Below are 24824 nucleotides of genomic sequence, written 5' to 3' on the forward strand. Positions count from 1 at the left end.
AGTAAGATAGCCGTTTGGGTGGAGAGGAAAGGGCGGATCTTGGCGATATTATAGAGGTGAGACCGGCAGGTCTCAGTGACGGATCGGATGTGTGGGGTGAATGAGAGAGCCGAGTCAAGGATGACACCAAGGTTGCGAGTTTGAGAGATGGGAAGGATGGTCGTACCATCCACAGTGATAGGTATGTCAGGAAGAGGGCAGGACTTGGAAGAGAAGATAAGGAGCTCAGTTTTGGACCTGTTGAGTTTTAGGTGGTGGGCAGACATCCAGGTAGAGATGTCCCGGAGGCAGGAAGAGATACGAGCCTGCAGGGAGGGGGAGAGGACAGGGGCAGAAATGTAGATCTGTGTGTCATCTGCATAGAGATGATAGTTGAAGCCGTGAGAGCGAATGAGTTCGCCAAGGGAGTGAGTGTAGATGGAGAACAGGAGAGGGCCGAGAACTGACCCTTGAGGAACCCCTACAGTTAGAGGATGGGAGGGGGAGGAGGAGCCCACAAAGGAGACCGAGAATGAACGGCCAGAAAGATAAGAGGAGAACCGGGAGAGGACGGAGTCCGTGAAGCCAAGGTGAGATAAGGTGTGGAGGAGAAGAGAATGGTCTGCAATGTCAAAGGCAGCTGAGAGGTCAAGGAGGATTAGGTTAGAGTAGGAGCCATTGGATTTGGCAAGAAGGAGGTCATGGGTGACCTTTGAGAGAGCAGTCTCAGTAGAGTGGAGGGGACGGAAGCCAGATTGGAGGGGGTCCAGGAGAGAATTGGAGTTAAGGAATTCTAGGCAGCGAGTGTAGACAACTTGTTCTAGAAGCTTGGAAAGGAAGGGTAGTCGGGAGATAAGGCGATAACTGGAAGGGGAAGTGGGGTCGAGAGAGGGTTTTTTTAGGATGGGGGAAGACATGGGCATGATTGAAGGGAGAGGGGAAGAAGCCATTGGAGAGTGAGTGGTCAAAGATAGAAGTTGAGGGGAGGAGGGAAGGGGCGATGGTTTTTATAAGGTGAGCGGGAATGGGGTCCGAAGCACAGGTGGAGGGGATGGCACTTGCAAGGAGGGAGGAGATCTCCTCTGAGGATACTGCAGGGAAAGAAGGGAAAGTAGGGGAGAGGGTTGGGGTGGGGAGGCAGAAGGGGGAGGGGTGACTTTGGGGAGCTCAGACCTGAAGGTCTGAAAGTCTCCCAGCAGGCAAGTGGCAGAGCTGGGATGAGAACCCAGGTTGCTTGTGGGGAGGGCCTGACACTTCAGGTGCAGGGGCCATCAGAGCATCTGACCCCAGGGGTGGTTCTTGGAAAATCTGGTGAGCATCTCCTGGAGAGTGCTTACTTTGTGCTGCCTGCCTGTTTATTCACTGGTGACTCCCTCCCCACAGTGTTCACCCTTCCCACACTCCAAAATGGGTTCTGCACTCCGTGCCATTGTGCAACTTGAAACTGGAGGGTCCAAGTGTTGTTTGGCTGGTCAGGATCACCGAGGCCTTGCCCCGTTTGAATGGGTATCCACGCTGGAACAGTCGAGATGCTTGCCTTGCCTTCCCCCCTGCTCCAGAGATGCACACCCGGGACTACTGCTTTATTTATTTTTTAAAATAGTATTCATTAAGTAATTACTGTGTATTAAGTGCTGGAGGTAGGGACCAAGTGATCAGATTGCTCACAGTCCCAGTTCTACAAGAGATTCACCTTCCATTTTGGGTCCCTCATACAGATGAGGAAACTCAGGCACTGAGAAATGACGTGTCCAAGGTCACACAACAGGCCAGTGACAGAGCCGAGACGCCATATCGGGTTTCCTGACTCCCAGCCCCACGGTCTTTCCACTAGGCCACCGCTGCCTCTCTCTGCTCTCTAACCCCCATTTTAGGAATTAAAAGTGCGGTTAAATTGGGCCTGCCGGTTCCTTTAGGAACCAGGGGAGAGAGGTGTAATCGTAATACTTCTTCTGTACAATAATTTGTCCTCATCGAACACATTTCTAAAACCAGTAATGTTTTCTTTTTCCTTAGTCTCATGCAAGTTATCACCACAGTCACGAGAAACCTCTCTTTGATCAGAACAAAGGCTCTCTTTTCAGGCACCTTATTTTTCCAAACACAGACAAAGGTCCTTACTTGGATTCCACCTGGAAGGGCCTGACTGCCTTAGGAGGCTTGTATTTCATGTTTCTGGTTGAGCATTTAATCACATTGATCAAGCAGTTTAAAGACAAGAAGAAAAAGGTAAGAAAAAGGGTATATGAAATTTTTCTTAAGAACAGATTTACAAATATTTATGGTGTTGGTGGGTAGGATCTTGGCTTTTGGTCTCTACTTTCTTTCTTTACTTTCATATGTCTTCCAGGACTCCTGAACTCCTGGTTCTCTTGTGTCCCCAGACTCTTCCTGCTTCTTTTTTTAATCCTCTTTACAAAGTCTGATGAGGTAGAAGGCAGAAAAGCAGTATCCAGCTGGATACCCAGTTCCAGGGGGTATTTTGTTATTTAAAAAAAAAAAATTCTTAAAACTCTGACTGCCTGTAGCTCTACGTTTGGCCTTATATAAAGGCCAGTCAACCTAACATGACAACATGCAGCTAGATTAACAGACACAAAATCTACTTTATAGAAATGGCTTAATGAAGTATTAACATTATGAATAGAGAAAAGGGAGAGAGGATAAATGTTGAGAGGTGGGTGAAAGAATTATAAAAGGAGCTTAAATACTGTTAAATATAAAGAAGTCACCCTTTGGGCTGCCACACATTATCGTCAAAGTATTTATTGAGCACCTACTGTGTTCCGAGCTCTATACTAAGCCCTTGAGAGAGTACAAAAGAGTTAGAAGATATGATCTCTACCCTGGAGGAGTTTATAATCTGTTCATTCATTATATTCAATTGTATTTCCGGAGTGCTTACTGTGGGCAGAGCACTGTACTAAGTGCTTGGGAGAGTACAATATGGCAATAAATAGACACACAGTGGGTGAAGCAGTCAGTGATATTCGTTGAGCACCTGCTTTTTGCAGAGCACTGTACTAATCACTAGGGAATGATGAATATATTTGGTAAACACAATCCCTGCTCTCAAGGAGCTTGCAGTCTTAGGAGAGAGGCAGACATTCAAATAAATTACAGGTAGGGGAAGCGACTGAGTATAAGGATATGTACCATTAAGTGCTGTGAGAGTGAGGAGGTTTAGGGGCTTAGGACTAAGTGCTTAGGAAGACGGAGGAAAAACAACGGGGAATGAAAGGTTAGTCTTGGAAGGCTTCCTGGAGGAGGTATGGTTTCAGTAGGGTTTTGGAGATGGAGAGGGTGCTGGTCCATCAGATTTGTAGTGAGAGGGAGTTCCAGACAGGAGGGAGGATGTAAGCAAGGGGCCGAAGGAGGGTGAGGTGAAGGCAAGGCCCTGTGAGTAGTTGGTATTAGAGAAGTGTGAAGTGTGGGCTGGGTTGAAGTGAGAGAGAGGGAGAGACACACTAAAATAATTTTAGAAATAAGAGGAAGAAGGAAAAGGGGATATGCATTATAATAATAATTGGGGTATCTAAGTGCTTACTATGTGCCCAGTACTCAGTACTGGGGTAAATACAACATAATCAAGTTGGACACAGTCCCTGTCCCATGGGGACCTAATTTCTGTCCCTTATTAGAGTCACAGTCCAAAGCAGAGGAACTCATGTATCTGAGTTAGTGCTAAAATGAAGATAGATACCTAAGCGCCATGGGTGGTTGTGAATACACACATGCTAGGCTGAAATGGTGGTTGGAGGGGATATAACCTGGGAAGATGAGCAATTAATTGAGGAAGCCCTCCTGGAGGAGATGTGATTTCAGAAGGGCTTTGAAGATGGAGAGAACTGTTTTCTGACACTTAACCGGATACTTTTTAGAGGCTCCTCAGGGGACCCGGTTGCATTGCAGTTATTTCCCTTTGTATTGTTAAAGGACTTGATAACATCCTGACATATGCCTGAATGAGCATTCCCGCTGAGCCCCTTGTTTTAAGGAAGGCAATCCAGAGTCTCTGTGAGTGATTAACCTCAGCTCTTCTGACTTCCTCCTAGGTTACTGAGGAAGCTGGAATCAATCAGTGAGTGGTATTTATTGGGTGCTTAATGTGTGCAGAGCACAAACATAGCTGCGTTCTGGTAGCTATGTTCCTCATTATGTCCAACTGATTCATGGCTATAGCAGTGGACAGTATGTCTACTTTTAATGAACAACTGCTAACTGCATTAGCAGTTGCTTAGGACCATCCATTGTCTCGCTCAAACTACTGAGCCTGAGAGACATTCAGTCTGCATCACTTCAAGAAGGCGCCACAGTCAAAATGAGTCACCAATGGGAACCAGAAAGGTTCCCCCCACAAGCCGCTAGGATTCTGCTTTTAGGGCATGGGAGACACTGTTCCTCTCACTTGAGCTGGGTTAGGCTGTCTTGTATATTAAAGGATACAGTTGTCCTTGTGAGAGTTAGCCTGTGAGGCTTCTATGTTTGCATTTTCAAAACTAAAATGCCATGATCCATTGTTTTGCATTTACCATTCAGTCTTCAATATTAGCAGTCATGATTATCATGCTGTGGTTTTTATCTTTCAGCTTGCTGAAATGCTGTGTAGCAGAATTGTCTTGGGAGTAAAATGTTATTTTCTTTTGATGTATTAGAATCAGAAAAAACCTGAAAATGATGAAGACCCAGAGATTAAGAAGCAGTTATCGAAGTATGATTCCCAACTTTCACCAAATGAAGAAAAGTTAGATGCAGAAGACCGTAAGTCATTCTGACAAGTTCCAGGCTAGGAGGAACTCTGAATCATCTTCACAGTACTATCTATTTGCCTAGCAGGACCAGCCCATTCTACCCGGAAGCTTTGAGCTACGGTCCCTGGAACCAGAAAGACCAACGCAAGACTTTAATTTTAGGATCAGAGTTGGTTGGCTTGACTCCCTGAGAATCTCCGTATTTCATGCCTGTGGTTTACCTACTTCTTTCCTCTGCTTTGTGGAGCAGTGGATGGGGAGGGAAAAGTAGGATGCTTTGGTAGGCAAGGACGGGAGGGGGCTTTTCTGGGATTGTTTTCAAAATGGACTGTTTTTTTTTTAAATTTTTTTAAAATGGTATTTGTTAAGTGCTTATTACGTGCCAAGCTGCCCTAAACACTGGGGTAGATGCAAGATTGGGGAAGCAGCGTAGGAAGATTGGGTAGATTGGGGAAGCAGCATGGCTCAGTGGCAAGAGTCTGGGCTTCGGAGTCAGAGGTCATGAGTTCGACTTCCGGCTCTGCCACTTGTCAGCTGTGTGACTGTGGGCAAGTCACTTAACTTCTCTGTGCCTCAGTTCCCTCATCTGTAAAATGGGAATTAAAAGTGTGTGAGCCCCACGTGGGACAACCTGATTACCCTGTATCTCCCCCAGCGCTTAGAACAGTGCTCGGCACCTAGTAAGCACTTAACAAATACCAACATTATTATTATTGTTATACAAGATAATCAGGTTGGACACAGTCCCTGGCCCACATGGGGCTCCCAGTCTTAATCCCCATTTTTCGGATGAGGGAACTGAGGCACAGAGAAGTGAAGTGACTTGCCCAAGGTCACACAGCAGACAAGTGACGGGGTCGGGATTAGAACCCAAATCCTTCTGACTCCCAGGTCCGTGCTCTATCCACCAAGCCACACTGCTTCTCAGGAATCATCAGCATCAAGGCAGTTGTAACATGCCTTGATGCTGTCAGTAAGCTATTACTATCTCTCGCCTGTTGGGTACCCATATAATAGTAAATATTCCCCGTATGTGTATTATTTTTACTCTAGGAAATGTACATTGTCCGTAGCTGACAGTAGCTTTTTAATGTCAAGTTTCTTGCTTTTCTCATCCTTCACTGTCCTCCTTCAACCTTCTCTGAACATTTCTTTTCCTTCCTCAAGTGATAGCGTTAGGCTTCCGTTCCCATGCTAGCTCACAATGCCCTGGCCAAACAAGCTTCCCTCTCATCCATCTGTCACTCTCCCTTTCGAGGGACAGGTGCAACAGTAAGTGGGAAGAACAGCTGCTAGTTGTGATGTGACAGCTGTGGCTAGCCGGAAATAACACTGTATAATGATCATAGACTTTTCTGTCAAACCCAAGTCTGTTGATACATTCATTCATTCAGTCGTATTTATTGAGCTCTTATTGTGTGGAGGACACTGTACTAAGCGCTTGATCTCAGGACTACAGTGAAACCTGCTTAATTAACCTTCATTAAGTCATAATGGTCCTCATTTTATGGAGAAACTGTAGTGGGTGAAATATATTTACTTGCATTTTATGATTTGCTCTAGAATCAAGGCTTCCCCCCCGCCCGCCCCCCATTGGCACCAAAAAAACACAAGCTAATTTTAAAATAGTCCAGGCAACTACATTGAAAATAAGTGCATGGAATTCCTGAGACCATTTTACTCTCTTCTTCCCTCCCATTTCTCCTCTCTGTTTCACTCTCTCTTTTTTTCCCATATGGTGCTTAAGTAGTTACTCTGTGCCAGGCACTGTATTAAGTGCTGGGGTAGATAAAATCAATCTAGTCTGTTTGGACACAGTCAGTATCCCACTTGGGGCTTACAGTATTACTACCCATTTTACAGATGAGGTAACTGAGGCATAGAAAAAGTTAAATGACTTGTCCAGGGTCGCACAGCAGAGCATGGGGCAATGGTGGAATTAAAACCCAGGTCAGTCCGATTCCCAGGCCCATGTTCTATCCATGAGGCCACGCTGCTTCTCTTCTCTCAAACCATTACTACAAGTGGAAGTGGAGGTTTTTTTCCCAGTCCCTATGTCAATACATTTCTATTTCTCTCACTTTCTGAGGCTTATCTCCTTTTCTTCCTTAAACTGAACCTTCTGTTCTGACTGTAGTCCTTGTCTGAATCAAAATGTCCTTTAAAGAAAAAAAAGGGGGGAAATGGAAAAAGGATGTCCAACTAGCCAGATTATCAAGACAGGTAGCATGTGACAAACCTGCTTTTAGACTGTAATCTTCTTGAATGCAGAAACCAAGCCCTATACTTCTATCTGTGTGTTCTGCAGGGGCCTTCTACAGTGATCAGACCATAGTAAGTGCTCAATAAATACTGTTGATTAGGATAGCAGGCACTCAGAGGTGAGGGGAAAGGAGATTGAAAAAATAATTTATTTTTTCTATTCAGATATTTTCAATCTTAAACGTAAGGTCATCTTAGTCTTAAACAGTAGTCATGTATAGAAACTGGCTGTCCTTCAATGTGGAACTGGTGGTTTTTTGGGAATTCTGGCTTTCAGGAATCTAATGTGTATACTTTGGGGCAGTGTTCTAAGAATTTTGTCAAATACGCCCTGCGGAAGTGTTTAGTCTTTTTTTTGTGATTCATTGAAAAAGAACACCTGTAATATCCTAAAAATACGTAAGGACGTTCGACTGAGTTCTTCGTATTGAAGTCTTTAGCTTTGAATTTCCTTGTTTTTCTGTCAGCAGACACTTATGTGTATTTCAATTGTAAAATGTCTTTTTGCTACCTAGGGCAAGAAGGCTATCTAAGACCAGAGGCACAAGATTCATCACACTTTGATTCCCCACAACCAGCAGTTCTGGAAGAAGAAGAAGTCATGATAGCTCACTGTCATCCACAGGAAGTTTACAACGAATATGTGTTGAGAGGGTGCAAGAATAAATGTCATTCCCATTTCCATGATACCTTAGGCCAGTCAGATGACCTCATTCATCACCATCACGATTATCATCATATTCTACATCACCACCACCACCAGAATCATCACCCCCACAGCCACAGTCAGCGCTATTCACGGGAAGAGTTACAAGATGCTGGCATAGCCACGTTAGCGTGGATGGTTATTATGGGCGATGGACTGCACAACTTCAGTGATGGCCTAGCAATTGGTAAATAGCTGTTCATTTATTACTCATTCTATAAAAATCATCTGGCTAAAGACTTCTCAAATCTAGTTTGCCATTTAGTCATCAAAAAGATTTTTACAATGTACTCTTAGCATTTGCACTTGCCAACAGGATAGCGAGGCAGTAGTTTCTGCTTATCTTTGGGGACCTGAAATGTTCGATGCTTAATCAGCAAAGGTCAGTCCGTTATAGATGTAGCACAAGTGGTGATTAATTATCAAAAGTTTCTATGTATGTAATAGCGGCTTCTAACCAATCAACAACCTTTCTACCGAAGCTATGGAGCGCTGAGGCACGCTGCCCGCACCCAAATTTCTCACCATACTCTCACACGCTCTCCTTTTCACTTTACTCTAAGTAAATCCATAGATCTTAAGCACTCTGAAAGTTACCTCTTGAATCTCAAAATCCACAGTCGATCGGGTGCTTGAAAAGGTGGGAGGTAGACTGCGGAGATGCAGAGAAACCGGCAGCAAATAGTCTGCTAGGAATAGAGGTAGAATGGTCACCACCCTGTGTCTTCCTCCTCCCCTCCATACCTCCAATAGCCTGAGGGAACATGCTTTTGGGGAAGCAGTAACATATATTACTGCTCTCCAAGGTGGGGACAGGTAAGGGAGACTCCCTTTTGCAGTGCTAATGCACTGCTTGGTGTTCTAAAGCTGTGCTACTAGTTTTTCTCTTTCTCTCTCTCTACTTTTTCACAGGAGCTGCTTTTACAGAAGGCTTATCTAGTGGTCTCAGTACTTCTGTAGCTGTATTTTGCCACGAGCTGCCTCATGAGTTAGGTAAGTAAGCAATGCATTTTCAGCTGCAACTTTGAGGATATTTTAAGGACCTGCTAGTGAATTTTCCATTTTTGTTTGGACTGGAAGACCTTTCAAAACCTGAGGATTCTACCCTTAGTAATACTGATAGAAAGTGAGACTGGTGGTGGTGGTGCCTTGCCAAGGCAGAACCAGCTACCCTTTTTCAGTAGCCCTATTAGTCGCTTTTGCTTTCCGGTCAATGGGGTGAGGACAATGGGAGATATGATATTTGCACCTCCCAAAATCTCACAGAAACCATAGTGCCTCTGATTCCAAAGACTTCAACACTCTTCCAGCAATTCTCATTCATCCTTATAATAATAATAATGATGATGGTATTTGTTAAGCACTTACTATGTGTCAAGCACTGTTCTAAGTGCTGGGGTTGATACAGGGTAATCGGGTTGTCCCTTGTGGGTCTCACAGTCTTTATCCATTTTACAGATGAGGTAACTGAGGCCCAGAAAAGTGAAGTGACTTGCCCAAAGTCACACAGCTGATAAGTGGCAAAACCAGGATTAGAACCCACAACCTTTCACTCCCAAGCCCATGCTCTTTCCACTAAGCCACGCTGCTTCACTTCTTCTAAGTGTTTTGGTGTTTGAATTTGCCCTGTGTTCCTCTTTAGATTGTAAAGCCCTTGGGAGCCAGGAGCATGGAAGACCACCAAGTTTTTCCAGAGCCCCAGTGAAGTGTCCTGTAATGTAGTTATAGATCCCTTAGAGTAGAAGTTAACATTTAAGGTTTTTTTCCAATGTGAACCGTGGTGCAAAATTTCACTCCTTCTGTTAATGGGGATGATGTCTAGTTAGTGTCAATTATTGACAATAAACAAGACACAGGAAAGCCAACCCTTAGACTATAGAAAGTTTATATTTTGTATCTTTTCCACGGCTACCACAGTGCTTTGGCACAGAGTAAGTGCTTAATATATACCATCATTATTATCTGTATTACTGTGGCAAGAAGAGGTCATTGAAAGAGTCATCATGTCCTGTTCTTGCCTTGTCCACTTGCACGAAAGTTTTCCTCTCACATTTAAGATGGGGACTTCATTTTTAAACATAAAAAAGGAATACACTCACTTTTTTAATTTGCAAGGAATAGTTTTAAGGGACTTGCTAATATTATAAGTTAGCATGTCTCTTCCCTTGGAAAATAAACCAAGTTGATCACTGCAGTGAGAAGGAGAACTTGGGGAGGAGTGGAGTGTGTGAACTGGGGTAGAGAAGGAGGAAGGGGAATAGAATACAAAGAAAATACTCTTACGCATTTTTGTTTCTGTTGAAGGTGATTTTGCTGTTCTTCTGAAAGCTGGCATGACTGTTAAGCAAGCTGTTCTTTACAACGCTCTGTCAGCTATGCTTGCGTATCTTGGAATGGCAACTGGAATTCTAGTTGGGCACTATGCTGAAAATGTATCAATGTGGATATTTGCACTTACTGCTGGCTTGTTCATGTATGTAGCTCTGGTGGATATGGTGAGTAAATTTTCTGTCACATTCTGCATGGTTTGTAGCAGAGTACTCAAAACTGCCATCTTTCTTGGGGTCGGTGAAGGATGTTTCTCTTAAATTAGGTGGATGGTAATAATAGGAGTCTTCCTGAGAAATATAAAGTATTTCAACAAATGTAGAAGGTCCCAGGATCCTCATCCTTCTCAACAGCCAAGGGTAGGGAAGGCAGCAGAACCCTGAAGAACAAAGAACCAAGTCTCCCTCCTTGCAGTTGATTGCCTTACTGTTTTTTGACATTTAACTGCTAAAGTAGGGAATTGTTGGAATAGCAGTGCACAGTATGATTTTGTATTTTGATGCTGCAAACTTATTGAGCGTAAAATGGAAGTTGTTTTTAAACCGGGACTCTCCTACCTCAAATTAGAATTTATGCATGTGAGGAAGAGGAGAAAACTTGGTTTGGACTTTTTAATTGGTTCAGCTTTCATTTTTATACAAGAGTGTGTACGGCGGCACATAACTCTGCTAAGGCCCTGAGAATCTTTCAGTACAAGGCATTTCCAGTAAAGTTAGGACACCGTTCATCAGCAAATTATTCACAACAATAAGCATATATTAAGCTGAAAGCTTAATAGTGCCATTGTCTTTTTCAGGTGCCCGAAATGCTCCACAATGATGCCAGTGATCATGGGTGTAGCCGCTGGGGATATTTTCTGTTACAAAATGCTGGGATCCTGCTCGGCTTTGGAATCATGTTGCTTATCTCTGTGTTTGAGCACAAAATTGTGTTCAGCATAAATTTTTAACTGGGATTTCGTTTCAGTAGTTTGGACTGTCATTTGTTACTGTAGGGGGGACATTGGTCTTGTAGACAGTAAGCTTTTTGTGCTTTTCAGCTGTTAAATTTAGGCAGGCTGCATTTCCCTTGGGTACGATAATGTGTTGTGAACTAGAGTGAAGAGAGGATATGTGTAAGTTATTCTGTTTTGTGAACTTAGTGATGAAAATATGGTTAGAGATTTCACTATAATTGACAGCTTTGCTTTAGGAAAACGTAATGTATCCGTTTTGTGTGTTCAAGTAAAAATGTGTTCTTTTTGGGCAGTGGTGTTTCTTCTCCTAAGTTGATTTTCTAATGTGGTGTTCCCCTAACTGAATCCAGATCCTCTTGCTATCTCCTGAAGTTTCTGTGATTGAGTCTTAGCCAGAAGATTTGGCCATGGGATCAGGAACCGAGGTAGAGATGGAAGATAGGGGATGGAGTGAAGGGGAAAGAGGAGGACCTGGACAAGTCCCACTTTAAAAACAACTTCTGATGAAAAGATGAAGAAATACTGGCTATCCAGCATAAAGGTTGATAAAGTCTAGTTATTCGGATGGAATCGGAAGCTGTCGGTAGAAGAAAGAGGTTAGGAACCAATGTTCAGGAACAGGGTACAAAGGATAACAAAACCAAAAAGGGCATTATTTTACCACCTTATAAAACCAAAGTATACCCACACCCCGAGTACTGTGTAGAGTTCGATTGCAGCATCATAGGAACAACTGGCGATCAGGATTCTGCTGTCTAGAATGGGGTCGGCTGAGAGACGTGATTAAGGTGTTCAGAATCATGAAGGGTGTGGACAGGGCAGATCACCAGATTTCCCCAGCACCACCGTAACAGTATGAGGTGCATGCATTGAAACTTGAAGGTGTTAGATTCAAAACAAAGTAAGGGGTAAATTTATGGAATTAATTACCCCAGGGCAAGAACGGAAATAGACCAAAGAGTGGTTTGGATAAAGTTCATGGATGAGCGATACAAGCTAGGTTATGAGAAGGACATTAGATGGTCCATTCCTAGCTAGGAGTCTAAGGGTACAGGAGTACATCCATCTGGTTCCTCCTTGCATCCTGGAGCTACTGTTGGAGATGGTCCAGGGCTGGGAACCTTGAGTCCTACAACCAGCCCTGGGAGGAGGGTGGTAATAATAATAATTATGGTATTTTTTAAGCGCTTACTATGTGCCAGGCACTGTGTCTTTGAACGGGCATCTGGGCTTCTGCCGTAGAGTGGTGGCAGCAGTTGGGGTCCAGGGACTTGGACAGTGAGTAGGATGACCCAAAACCTGCAATAGAATGGGGAGAAATGTAGGACTTTAGAGCCCGGTGGAGGCTGACAGGGATCTGGCATTCCTAAAGTGACGCTGGGCTACAGTCACTGATTCCCAACAGATTATTTTAGGATAGAGGAGACGTGGACCTGTTTGAAGGCAAAGGGGAGGGAACCGGCAGAGTGAACGATTGAAAATAAACTTCAGGGAGGGAAGGAGAGTGGACTCAAATGTTTATAGTAAGGGAACCCTGCAATCAGACCTAAATTGCATATTTGGTAATTGAAAAGCCTTAAAGATAAAATTTTCTTAAAAAAACATGTTTTGTTTTGTTGGGGAGGAAACCTCTCCTGGAAGCTATAGTAAAGCAAATCCTGATGGTAAAATAAATCATCCTTCAAAGTGTTAAAAAAAAAAACCCAACAAAAAACCCTAATATCTGCTTTGACAGATCTTTTGTTAGGAAAGAACACCACTCCCAGAACACTGTCCACACTGAAATAACCACAATAAATGGCCTGTGTTGACAGCTGCAGTTTTCTTCTCTAATGTCGAACTTATTTAGAATGCAATGTTTTATCTTGTTGAAATTAGAGCCCATGAAATTCTCGAAGAATTTTAAAATCTTTATACAATCCAAAGCATTTGCAGAACTTGTTCCTGTGGCTAAGCAGTCAAATCTTTATTCCTGGAATATGCCTGTTTGGAGCATCAAGTGCTAGCCACTGTTGAGTGTGATTAGGGGAGACAACAGGATTAAACAACTCATTCAAGGAGTTGGGACAGAAATGGTAGGAGAAAGATGGGGTGATGGCCAGGAGGGTCAAGGGAAGGTTTTTTTTAGGATCGGAGATAGACGGGTGTGTTTGAAAGGAGAGGAGAAGGAGCTATCGGAGAGCAAGCGGTTAAAACTCCCACGGTTTCGGCTATCACTCCTACTCAGATGACTCCCAGTTCTACATCTCCAGCCCTGACCTCTCTCCTCTGCAGTCTCACATCTTCTCCTGCCTCTGCTACCCCTCTACATGGGTGTCTGACTCATCTCCTTCCCAAATCTTCTCCTCCACCTCATTTTTGCGACACAGTCGACAAGTCCACCATCTTCCCAATCTCTGAGAGCTCAGAGAGATTGAAAGTTAGATTAAATGAGGTGCAGCTACTATAGAGCCCCACTCAAAAATGCTCCCAGGAGTTGGCTAGAACAAAGCAGTGTGGCCTAGTAGAAGAAGTTGGGGCCCAGGCATCCGAGGACCTGGGTTCTAATCCTGGCTCTGCCACTGACCTGTTCTGTGACATTGGGAAAGTCACTTAACTTTTCTGTAGCTCAGGTTCCTCATCTGGAAAATGGGGATTCTTAGGCTGTGAGCCCCATATAGGATGGGAACTGTGTCAGATCTGATTATCTTGTATCTACCCCAGCCCGTAGCATAGTGCTTGACACATAGTAAGCACTTAATAATACCTCTATTACTACTGTTATTCATAAAGCCATTCAACATGAAGGTCTGGGCTCCCCCGGGTACCCTAACCTCTGGGACCTTTCCAGATTCCCAATTTTGTTCCCACCTAGCGGGACTGTGGTGAGGGGTTTGAGCCAACATAAAGGGACGTTGAGAATGCCCACAGGACCGGAAGCATTCTCAGTTCCACCTTGGCCGTGGATTGAGTCATTTGAGCTCGGCACTGCCTCCTCCCCTTCTGAGGTTGCCTCTCAGCTCCCTGCAACCATGTTCCTCTTCTATCGCCTTATTTGGAAGATCCTGCTTGACAGCCATCTTTGAAGCCATCTGCCTACAGTAAGCACTCGATAAATACGATCGACCAACTGACTGAAAGATCTGCTGCTGCCATCTTTGAAGGTTCTGTGTGGCCACCCTGTCCTGTGGCTGTCTATACCGATGGTTTACTTGTGGACCATCGGAAGACAGGTCTGCTGATGGTAAAATTCATCTATCCGTGTGGGCACGGCTTAACCCACAATCCTGATTCCACTCTGTACACATGCACACACTCACACTCTGTCTTCTGTTGTATTGTGGGCGCAGTGTAGTCTGGCGCTGGTCCCGCTGTTGTCCTATCTCAAAATCTTTTCCAAGTTTCTCCTCTAAAGCGACCCCTCCTTTTTCTTGTTCATTTCTTAATTGGGGCCTGCATGCAGAAAGGCTGTGCTTGTACTTGGCAATGTGCCGCACTCCTGTCCACCTCACGCGCTCATCGAACTCCATGCCCCAGCGAGAACATGACTGGCAGAGACAAAGGCGCATGAGTGATGCTATGCAAACTTCTAACAAGATAATCTTTGAAGAGGTTCTCGGTCCCAAGTTTCAGATTGGAGGCTTGTTTGTCGTCCTTGATAGTAGTCACAAGACTCTGCTGGACTGTCTGCCATAGTCATCTCCCGGAAGCATCGTTGCCTAGTGGAAAGAGCCCGGGCCCGAGAATCAGAGGACCTGGGTTCTAATCCCATCTCTGCCACTTGCCTGCTGTATGACTTGGGGCAAGTCGCTTAACTTCTCTAGGCCCCAGTTTCCTCATCTGTAAAAAGGGGATTCAATGCTTGTTCTTCCTTCTACACAGAATGTGAGCCCCGTGTGGGACAGGGAATGTGTCCTACCTGCTTAACTTCTATCGACCCCAGTACTTAGCCCAGTGCTTGGGCTAAGGTAAGCACTTAACAAATATCACAAGTATTATTAATTATTATTCAGCTGAGATATAAGATTGAGGCTTTCTTTTACCAAATCCTTAAAACATTTTCTCTCTCATGGTTTTGGTTGCTCACCATTTAACAGTTGTTTGGTTGGCCTACCGTCATCCATTTTCCGCATGTGTGCTACCCAGTGAAGCTATATTGAGATGAAGTACCAAGGCAACTATCTGGGGGAAGAGGAAGGGGGAGGCGGGATCTCCAATTTCCAACCCCCTTCCCCCCTCCCCACTCTCCCAGCCAGCTGGCCTTACATTCTCCTCCCTGGCTGCCAGCAGCCTTCATGGTCAAGGTTGGCTGGAGAGAGCAGGCCCATGACCTTAAATCACATCTCCTCCAGGGAGCCTTCCCTGAATAATCTTGCCCCACCTTATTTCCCCCACTACTGCACCACCCATGCACTTGAGTGTTCATTCTGAGATCACATCTCCAGCACTGATGATGTTCATCCCACTCCCGCAACACTTATGTACATAATAATAATAATAATTCCAGTTTACTATGTGCCAGTGCTGGGGTGGATACAAGCAAATCGAGTTGGACACAGTCCCTGTCCCACAAAGGGCTCCCAGTCTCAAATCTCCACTTTACAGATGAGAGAACTGTGGCCCAGAGAAGTGAAGTCACTTGCCCAAGGTCACACTGCAGACAAGTGGCGGAGCCGGAATTAGAACCCATGATCCCAGGCCCGTGCTCTGTCCACTATGCCAAATGAGTACATGTCATTATACTCATTTGCTTTCCCCTGCCTATAATTGATTTTAGTGTCTGTCTCCCCGACTAGGTTTGTCAGCTCTTTAAGGGCAGAGTAATGTCTGCTTACTCAATTGTAATGTCAGTCAATTGTATTCATTGAGTGCTTAGTGTGTGCAGAACACAACAAGCTCTCCCAAGTGCTTAGAACAGAGCTTTGCGCAGACTAAGCAGCCATGGAATGCCTGGCCCCCAGCTTGTCTGGCCCTTGAGGCAAATAAATATGGTTTTATATTTGTGGAAATTTCATCTCATTATATTTCACTGGGCAAGGGAGCAAGAGCAAAACAGCAACCTTGCAGCCTTCTCCTCCTGGGAAGGAGGGAGAAGAGGAGGGCATGGGAGGCTATGTGGGAACAGGGGATTCAGTTTTCTGGGTAGTCCTGGGTAGCTGCTGTCCACCTCCCCTACAGTCCTGGAGGATGAGTGAATGAGCTAAGAAGTAGTAGGATGAGATTTGCTGGAAGTGTGGAGAAAGTGTCTGTGCAGCTTCACCTTGCTGCCTGGGTGGTTTTGATTTTTGTGGGGCAGCAGGGTGATGGAAAGGAGTTGAGTCTTGGCCTTCCTGCATTTGGAAAAGCTAACTCAGCTCGAACCCTAAAGGGCTTTGATAGCATGGTAACTTCTCAAATCATTATATTTTGCCCTGACCTTTTTTTTTTTTTGGTTTTAAATGTGGGTTGTCCCCTGCAGGGCTTTGCCATATGAATAGGATTCTTTGATGAAGAAAATGAGGCATTTTCTCACCCCAAACCCTTGGTATGCATGACTCCATGCAATGGGTAGGCGGATTCTCCAGCCTCACACAATCACCGATTGTTCTGAAGAGACAGAAATGTTCTTGGCTGGGGTTTGGTCGCAAGTTGTTCAAGCCCTGGATTCCTCTGCAAGCCCATATTTCAAGATTGAGTTCTTTGCCATTCAGATGTACCCTAGGATGGGTCACAGACTTCTGGGTTATGGAATAATTCAACCAATCAGCAGGGAATGTGTCTATTATATTGTACTCCCCCCGGGGGCTTGGTACAGTGCTCTGTACACAGTAAGCACTCCATAAATACGATTTGATTGATAGTATTTGAGAGTCTAGTGTGTGCAGATCATTGTATTGTAGAAGCAGTGTGGCCTAGTGGAGAGAACACGGACTTGGGAGCCTGAAGGACCTGGGTTCTAATCCCAACTCTGCCACTTGTCTGCTTTGTGACCTTGAGCAAGTCACTTAACTTCTCTGTGCCTCAGCTACCTCATCCGTAAAATGGGGATTAAGACAGAGCCCTATATGGGACAGGGGCTGTGTCCAATCTAATTGTGTCCACCTCATCACCTGTACAGTGCCTACCACAGAGTAAGTGCTGGACAAATACCATTTTAAAAGCACGGTTAGTACAGTGCTCTGCACCCAGTACTCGCTCGATAAATACGATTGAATGAATGAATGAATAGTGGATATGCCATAGGTTAAAGAGTAAAAGCATATAAAATAAATCATAAAACAAAATTAGGCAATTAAATGAATAATTAATTACAGGAGTGCTAAGGAGGCATAATCGGAAGGATCGGGGAATTCAGCTGGGAAGGCTTCCTGGAGGAGATAGCTTTTTAAAGCAGGCTGTTAAGGTGGGGAGAGATTGGGGTGATGGATCTGAGGAGCAGGGGAATTCCATGCAAGAATGACATGGATCGTGGGCCAGAGATGTGAATCTATAAAGAAGTACCGACAGCCTCTCCTCTCTTTCCTCCTGCCACGCTTCGGCTCGCAATCAATCGATCGATGGTACTGAGCACTCACTGTGTGCAGAGCACTGTACTGAGCGCTTGGGAGAGTACAGTGAATCAGAACACATTCTGTATCACCCAAGGAACTCGGCTGCAGGAACCAAGACCGCTGAAGGCTGGCCTTGGCCTAAAAGAAAAATGATGGACATATAAAAGTATCTGATGCAGCAGCAGTTCCAGGTAGGGTAAAGGCCAGCTGAAAACAGCCATCTGACACCCAGCCAGATGAACGGTCACTCTGAGAACATTCCCACTTCCGAAGGCTGCCTCTGAGCTGGGCTTTCGCCTTCTCAACCCCGAACCGATGGCTAGCCGGAGATGCAGTCTCCTGCAAAGGTGTCCAGCCGGCTGCTGCTTCCACAGCCTAGCGGGAGTAGAAGCAGGGGGCCGGGAGCCACAGAAGCAGCCTGACAGAGCGGATAGAGCGCGGGCCTGGGAGTCAGAAGGATCTGGGTTCGAATCCCTGCCCTTTCGCATGTCTGCTGGGTGACCTTGGGTAAGTCGCTTCCCGTCTCTGGGCCTCAGTTCCCTCATCTGTAAAGTGGGGAGCGAGACTATGAGCCCCACGTGGGACAGGGACTGTGGCCCACCCGCTTAGCTGGTATCCACTCCGGTGCTTAGTACAGTGCCCGGCATCCGGTAAGCATTTAGCAAATAGCATCAAGGGGCGGGAGGGCAGCGGGGGCCTGGTCCTTCCCCGCCGGCTGCCAGGCCCCGCCCCCGGCCGGTTAGGGGGGGGGGGGGGGTGGCGCGCGCAGGCCCGGCGGGGCCCCGGACCCGGGCGCGCGGCGGCGGCAGAAGGAGCAGCGGCGGTGGCGGTCGAGGTCGGGCGATCGCGGCCGGGGGCTGCGGGCAGCGGCGCCTTCGGACGGGGCCATGGCCACTTCTCTGCCCGGCGGCGGGGTCATGCCCGCCTTTGTCCCGTTCCCTCCGCCGGGCTCCGGGCTCGACATCAAAACTCGCTCAGTGGAGCAGACTCTCATCCCGCTGGTGTCGCAGGTAAAATAAGCCCTCTCCCCTTCCCGAGCGAACCCCCCGCGGCGCCCTCGGCCCCGGGCGGCACCCGCTTCTCCTCGCCGGTTTTCCCCGCCTTTCCTTTCCACCCCGGCCCTTCCGACCCGTTGCCCGGGGGTCGGACGGCAGCCCCCCCCTCCCCCCCGCCCGGGGAGATGCCGCCGGGTCGGCAGCGACGCTCCGGGATCCGGGCTTCCCGGGAAAGTTTTCCGCGGAGGCTGCAGGGGCGCGGGGCCGAGCCGCTGGGGGGCTTTTCCTCCCTATGGCAGGGAAAGTGTCGAAATTTCCCGGAGTGGCAGAGGGCGCCCCGGAGGACAGGCGGGCAGCCAGCCTCCATCACTCCCGGGGACTTGGCGGCAGTGTTGGAGTGCTAAAATATAGTCGGGCGCTTACCGGTGATCGCCAACTTCGAGTAGTTCTCTGGCGAGTAGAGCCCTCCGTAGTCATTCATTCATTCATTCGATCGTATATATCGAGCGCTTACTGAGTGCAGAACACTGGATTGAGCGCTTGGAAAATATAATACAGCGATAGGGAGAGACAGTCGCTGCCCACACCGGTCTTACAGTCTGGGTGGTGGGGAGCCAGGCAGCAAAACAAGTAAACAGGCATCAGTATAAATAAATAGAATTCTAGATATATACATAAGTGCTGTGGGGCGGAAAAGCAAAGGGATTCACCGGTCCTTTCTACCCCGATGGAGACCTGCAGGCGATTTTAATTATTTGATACCCCCAACTCCCTGCCTGGTCTCACAGACGCCCCTCCCATTCGAAGCCTGAATTTCAGTTCCGGGGCTGCTTCAAGGGCAGGGGTTGCCAGCTCTGCATTCAATCAGTCGATCAATTATTCGTATTTATTGAACGGTTACTGTGTGCAGGGCGCTGTACTAAACTCTTGGAAGAGTGCAACGCAACAACATAACATAACAATATAACAATGCATAACATTCCCTGCAGTCGAACTTACAGTCTGGAGACTGTAGCTTGAGAAGGAGACGGATTTGAATTTGGGGTCGGGCCCCGAGGAGATTAGGAGACACTGTCCCCGGAGGTCTAATACAGCACTTATGTACATAGCTGTAATTTATTTTTTTTTCTACTGTTGTCTGTCTCCGCTCCGCTAGACTGTAAGCTCGTTGTGGGCAGGGAATGTGTCTGTTTATTGTTGTATTGTATTTCCCAGCTGTGGGGAAACAGCAGCATTACTCCTCCAGCCGGGAAGCTGTAGACTGTGAGCCCACTGGGCAGGGAATGCGTCAGTTTGTTGTTAGACTGTACTGTCCCAAGCGCTGAGTACAGTCCTCTGCACACAGCACGCAATAAATACGATTGACCGAATGAATGAGAATAAAGTCTGGCCTGAAGGCTTGGCAGGTGGGAGCAAAGAAGCCCTAGCCTGTGCCAGAGGGCAGTCAGGTACAGAGAGTTCATAACGGGAGACAGTAGAGGCCAGCAGAGGTGAGCAGAGCCCCAGCTAATCCACAGGGCCCTCAGATTACCCCCAGAGCCCTGCCAGATTTCATGGCCAGGCCAAGGGGTAAGATCAAGGAGACAGAATTTTTGCCACCTTGAGCAGGATGGGGCCAGGGTACGGGGCAGGGCTGAAAGGGGACCGGGAAGGAAAGGAAACAGTGACTAATAGTAGTAATTGTGGTATTTAAATGCTTACTCTATATTGAGCATTGGGGCAGATACGAGATAATCAGTTCCCATATGGGAATCACCCTCTTAAGTAGAAGGGAAAACAGGTATTGAATCTCCATTTTGCAGAGGGGGGAACCGAGGTTCAAAGAAGTTAAGTGACTTACCCAAGGTCGCACAATAGGCACGCAGCTGGAAGGGCCAAGAGGGAGAATGGGAGGGGGTAGAGAGGAGGGAGAGGACAAGGTAGTCATTGTCACTGCCATTTTCCATGACCCGCCAAGAGGCAGTAGTTATGGTGCCCTGCTCGGGATGGGCTAGGTGAGACTGCTTGGGTGGCAGGAGCAGAGGACAGCAGCTACAGCTTTGCAAGTCAGGCTTCCAGTCCCAGAAATGATGTGGTGGCCCTTCAGTCTTTTCACCACTGAGTTTGTAGAACTTCTGCAGAGGTTTCCAAGGAGTAACAGTCGTCTTTATTGAGTTCCCACTGTACTAAGTGCTGGAGAAATCCAGAACAAAGTGACCCATTCCCTACCCACAAGGAGCTTACACTCTAACAGGGGAGACAGAAATATTTACAAATAAAGTAGGCAAGATATACAGTTGAATAAAGTATATGCCAAACTGCTGAGGATAGGTATAGATAAGTTCATAAGTGCTAGAGATCGGTGTTTGGACTGAATCAGGCAAGGCTTGCTGGAAGAGATGTCATTTCAGAAGGGCTTTGAAGATGGGGGAAAGCAGTGGTCTGCCAGATGTAAAGGGGGAGGGAGTTCCAGGCGGGGGGAAGGGAGAGGGGGTGACCAGGAGGTCAACAGCCTGAGACAGAGCTGGGCAAAGTGAATAGGTTGGCTTGATAGAGAGGAAAATAAAGCATGTGATCCAGGGGGTTGTGGGAGAAGAAAGTGGATAAGTAGCAGGGAGAGAGCTGATTGAGCCCCTTAAAGGCAATATTCATTCAGTCATTCCATCGTATTTGAGCACTCACTGTGTGCAGAACACTTTCCTAAGTACTTGGGAGAGTACAATACAATAATAAACAGTCACATTCCCTGCCCACAAGGAGCTTACAGTCTAAAATGGGGGAGACAGACATCAATACAAATAAATAAAATTATAGATATGAACATAGCTCAACATGAGCAAGACTGAGCTCCTCATCTTCCCTCCCAAACCCGGTCCTCTCCCAGACTTCTCTATCACCGTCGATGGCACGACCATCCTTCCCGTCTCTCGGGCCCGCAATCTCGGTGTCATCCTTGACTCGTCCCTCTCGTTCACCCCACACATCCTATCCGTTACCAAGACCTGCCGGTTTCACCTCTACAATATCACCAAGATCCGCCCTTTCCTCTCCACCCAAACGGCTACCTTACTGCTACGGGCTCTCGTTATATCCCGGCTAGACTACTGTGTCAGCCTTCTCTCTGACCTCCCTTCCTCCTCTCTCGCCCTGCTCCGGTCTATTCTTCACTCTGCTGCCCGGCTCATCTTGCTGCAGAAACGATCTGGGCGTGTCACTCCCCTTCTTAAACAACTCCAGTGGTTGCCTATCGACCTCCGCTCCAAACAAAAACTCCTCACTCTAGGCTTCGAGGCTCTCCGTCACCTTGCCCCTTCCTACCTCTCCTCCCTTCTCTCTTTCTACCGCCCACCCCGCACGCTCCGCTCCTCCGCCGCCCACCTCCTCACCGTCCCTAGGTCTCGCCTATCCCGCCGTCGACCCCTGGGTCGCGTCCTCCCGCGGTCCTGGAACGCCCTCCCTCCTCACCTCCGCCAAACTGATTCTCTTTCCCTCTTCGAAACCCTACTTAAAAATCACCTCCTCCAAGAGGCGTTCCCAGACTGAGCTCCTTTTCCCCCTCTACTCCCTCTGCCATCCCCCCTTTACCTCTCCGCAGCTAAAGCCTCATTTTCCTCTTTTCCCTCTGCTCCTCCACCTCTCCCTTCCCATCCCCACAGCACTGTACTCGTCCGCTCAACTGTATATATTTTCGTTACCCTATTTATTTTGTTAATGAATTGTACATCGCCTCGATTCTGTTTAGTTGCCATTGTTTTTACGAGATGTTCTTCCCCTTGACGCTGTTTATTGCCATTGTTCTTGTCTGTCCGTCTCCCCCGATTAGACCCCCGATTAGACCGTAAGCCCGTCAAACGGCAGGGACTGTCTCTATCTGTTGCCGACTTGTTCATCCCAAGCGCTTAGTACAGTGCTCTGCACATAGTAAGCGCTCAATAAATACTATTGAATGAATTGAATGAATGAATGCATAGGTGCTGTGGGGCTGGGAGGGGGGAAGAGCAAATGGAAAAAGTCAGGGTGACGCAGAAGGGAGTGGAAAATGAGGAAAAGTAAGGCTTAGTCTGGGAAGGCCCCTTGGGGGAGATGTGCCTTCACTAAGACTTTGAAGTGGGGGAGAGTAAATGTGTGTCGGATTTGAGGAGGGAGGGCTTCCAGGCCAAATGTTGGCAATGAGACAGGAGAGATAGAGGCACAGTGAGGAGGTTAGCACTAGAGGAGTGAAGTGTACCTGCTGGGTTATAGAGGGAGAGAAGCAAGGTGAGGTAGGAGGGGGAAAAGTGGTGGAGTTCCTTAAAGCTAATGGTGAGAAGGTTTTGTTTCATGCGGATGTGGATGGGCAACCACTGGAGTTGTTTGAGGAGCAGGGTGACATGTCCTGATGTTTTTGTAGAAAAATGATCCGGGAAGCAGAGTGAAGTATGGACTGGAGTGGGGAGAGACAGGAGACTGGAAGGTCAGCAAGGAGGCTGATGCAGTAATCCAGGAGGGATAGGATGAGTACAGTGCCTGGCACTTAACAAATACCATATTAGTATTATTATGAGTGATTGTATTAACGTGGTAGCAGTTTGGATGGAGAGGAAAGGGTGGATTTTAGCGATGTTGTGAAGGTGGGACCAACAGGATTTAGTGATGGATTGAATATGTGGGTTGAATGATAGAGAGGAGTCAAGGATAATGCTGAGGTTATAGGCTTGTGAGACAGGAAAGATGGTGGTGTCATCTACAGTGATGGAAAGTCAGGAGGAGGATAGGGTTTGGGTGGGAAGATAAGGAGCTCTGTTTTGGACATGTTAAGTTGAGGTGATGGGAGAACATCCAAAAGAGATATCTTGAAGGCAAGAGGAGATGCGAGCCTGGAGAGAGGGAGAGAGATCAGGGCTGGAGATGTAGATTTGGGTATCATCCCCAGAGAGGTGGCAGTTGAAGCCATGGGAGCAGATAATAATAATGATGGTATTTATTAAACACTCTGTGCCAAGCACTGTTCTAAGCCCTGGGGTAGCTACAAGGTAATCAGGTTGTCCCACGTGGGACTCACAGTCTTAATCCCCATTTTTCAGATGAGGTAACTGAGGCACTGAGAAGTGAAGTGACTTTCCCAAAGTCACACAGTTGATAAGTGGCGAAACTGGTATTAGAACCCATGACCAGAGAGACCCAAAGAGACCCACAACCTTGGAGAAACGAGTTCTCCAAGGGAGTGGGTGTAGATGGAGAATAGAAGGGGACCCAGAACTGAATCTTGAGGAACCCCCATGGTTAGGGGGTGGAGACAGAAGGAGGAGCCCTTGAAGGAGACTGAGAATGAACAGCCAGAGAGGAAAGAGGACAGAATCAGTGAAGCCAAGGTTGGATAACCTTTCCAGGAGAAGGGGGGTGGGCCACAGTGTCGAAGGCAGCTGCGAGGTCGAGGAGGATTAGGATGGAGTAGAGGCCTGGATTGACAAGAAGGAGATCATTGGTGACCTTTGAGAGGGTGGTTTCTGCGGAGTGAAGGGGATGGAAGCCAGATTGGAGGGGTTCAAGGAGAGAATTGGAGGAGAGGAATTTGAGAAGAGGAATAGTCAGGAGATTCTGCTTGATGAAGAGTGGGATGGGCAACCCCATTGGCAGTTTTTGAGGCATGCGAAAATGTGTGCAGAGTGACATTTTAGAAAAATGATCCGGAAAACAGAGTGAAGTGTTGAACTGGAGAGGGGAGAGACCGAAGGCATTGAGATCAGCAACTAAGGAAACAAGTCCTGGGCTAGCTACAGTGATACACACAGTTGTAGCCCACAGATGAGGGCTAACTGCAGTTGTCCAATCTGCCCTGAAGGTTGTGGGAGTAAAGGAAATGGCCTCCTCCCTCCATTTATTGGTGATGCAATAAATACTCTGCTTTTGTTCTGTATGTTAATTATGTTAATTAAGAAATTCTCTCCTCTGCTTTCTCACTTGTTTATCTTTTTAGAAAAAGATAAGTATCCCTTCCTTCCTTTCTTCTTTCTTTCCTCCCTCTGATTTCCCTCTGTTTGTGTTCTCAGGATTTGCCATTCCCCCTCCTGTGGGAGAGTCTCCTACCCTCCCCACCAGAACCCAGCAGAGAGGGAGGGAGGGAGGGAGAGGGGAGAGAGGTGGATGTGTATAAATGAAACAATAACACTTATTGTCTTTATGGCCTAACGGGTCCACATACACTCCACACAGCCCTTGGCAGAGATTTTATAGTTCTTTTTTGTGGGCTTTATGGGAATAATTAAAGCAGCATTTATTTTTCGTTCTTCACTTAATACTGTTATGTGGTGAAGGGCGAATAGCAAATGCGCCTAATTCTCCTATAACTAGGGGGTCATGTTCTTGCAGAATCCCTCAATA

The 24824-nt window shown here is 46.8% G+C and overlaps 1 protein-coding gene across 8 annotated transcripts in view; it reads left to right on the forward strand.

The window, feature by feature from the left end:
• The window catches only part of LOC100083193 (alpha-catulin), a 110164-nt gene that overhangs the window by 10823 nt on the left and 74517 nt on the right, over nt 1–24824 (forward strand). For 6 of the 8 annotated variants that reach the window (XM_029053033.2, XM_029053031.2, XM_029053030.2 and 3 more), the window contains exons 5-9: nt 1996–2208; nt 4635–4740; nt 7508–7885; nt 8611–8691; nt 10003–10193. In XM_029053033.2, the coding sequence (XP_028908866.1) occupies nt 1996–2208; nt 4635–4740; nt 7508–7885; nt 8611–8691; nt 10003–10193 (969 nt within the window). Of the gene's footprint in view, nt 1–1995; nt 2209–4634; nt 4741–7507; nt 7886–8610; nt 8692–10002; nt 10194–10822; nt 12793–18313; nt 18501–24824 lie in introns of those variants that run through there. The other 2 variants (XM_029053039.2, XM_029053038.2) reach the window with 2 other exon arrangements.

The sequence above is a fragment of the Ornithorhynchus anatinus genome, chromosome X2 (assembly GCF_004115215.2).
Source record: "Ornithorhynchus anatinus isolate Pmale09 chromosome X2, mOrnAna1.pri.v4, whole genome shotgun sequence".
In the NCBI taxonomy this organism is placed as follows: domain Eukaryota; kingdom Metazoa; phylum Chordata; class Mammalia; order Monotremata; family Ornithorhynchidae; genus Ornithorhynchus; species Ornithorhynchus anatinus.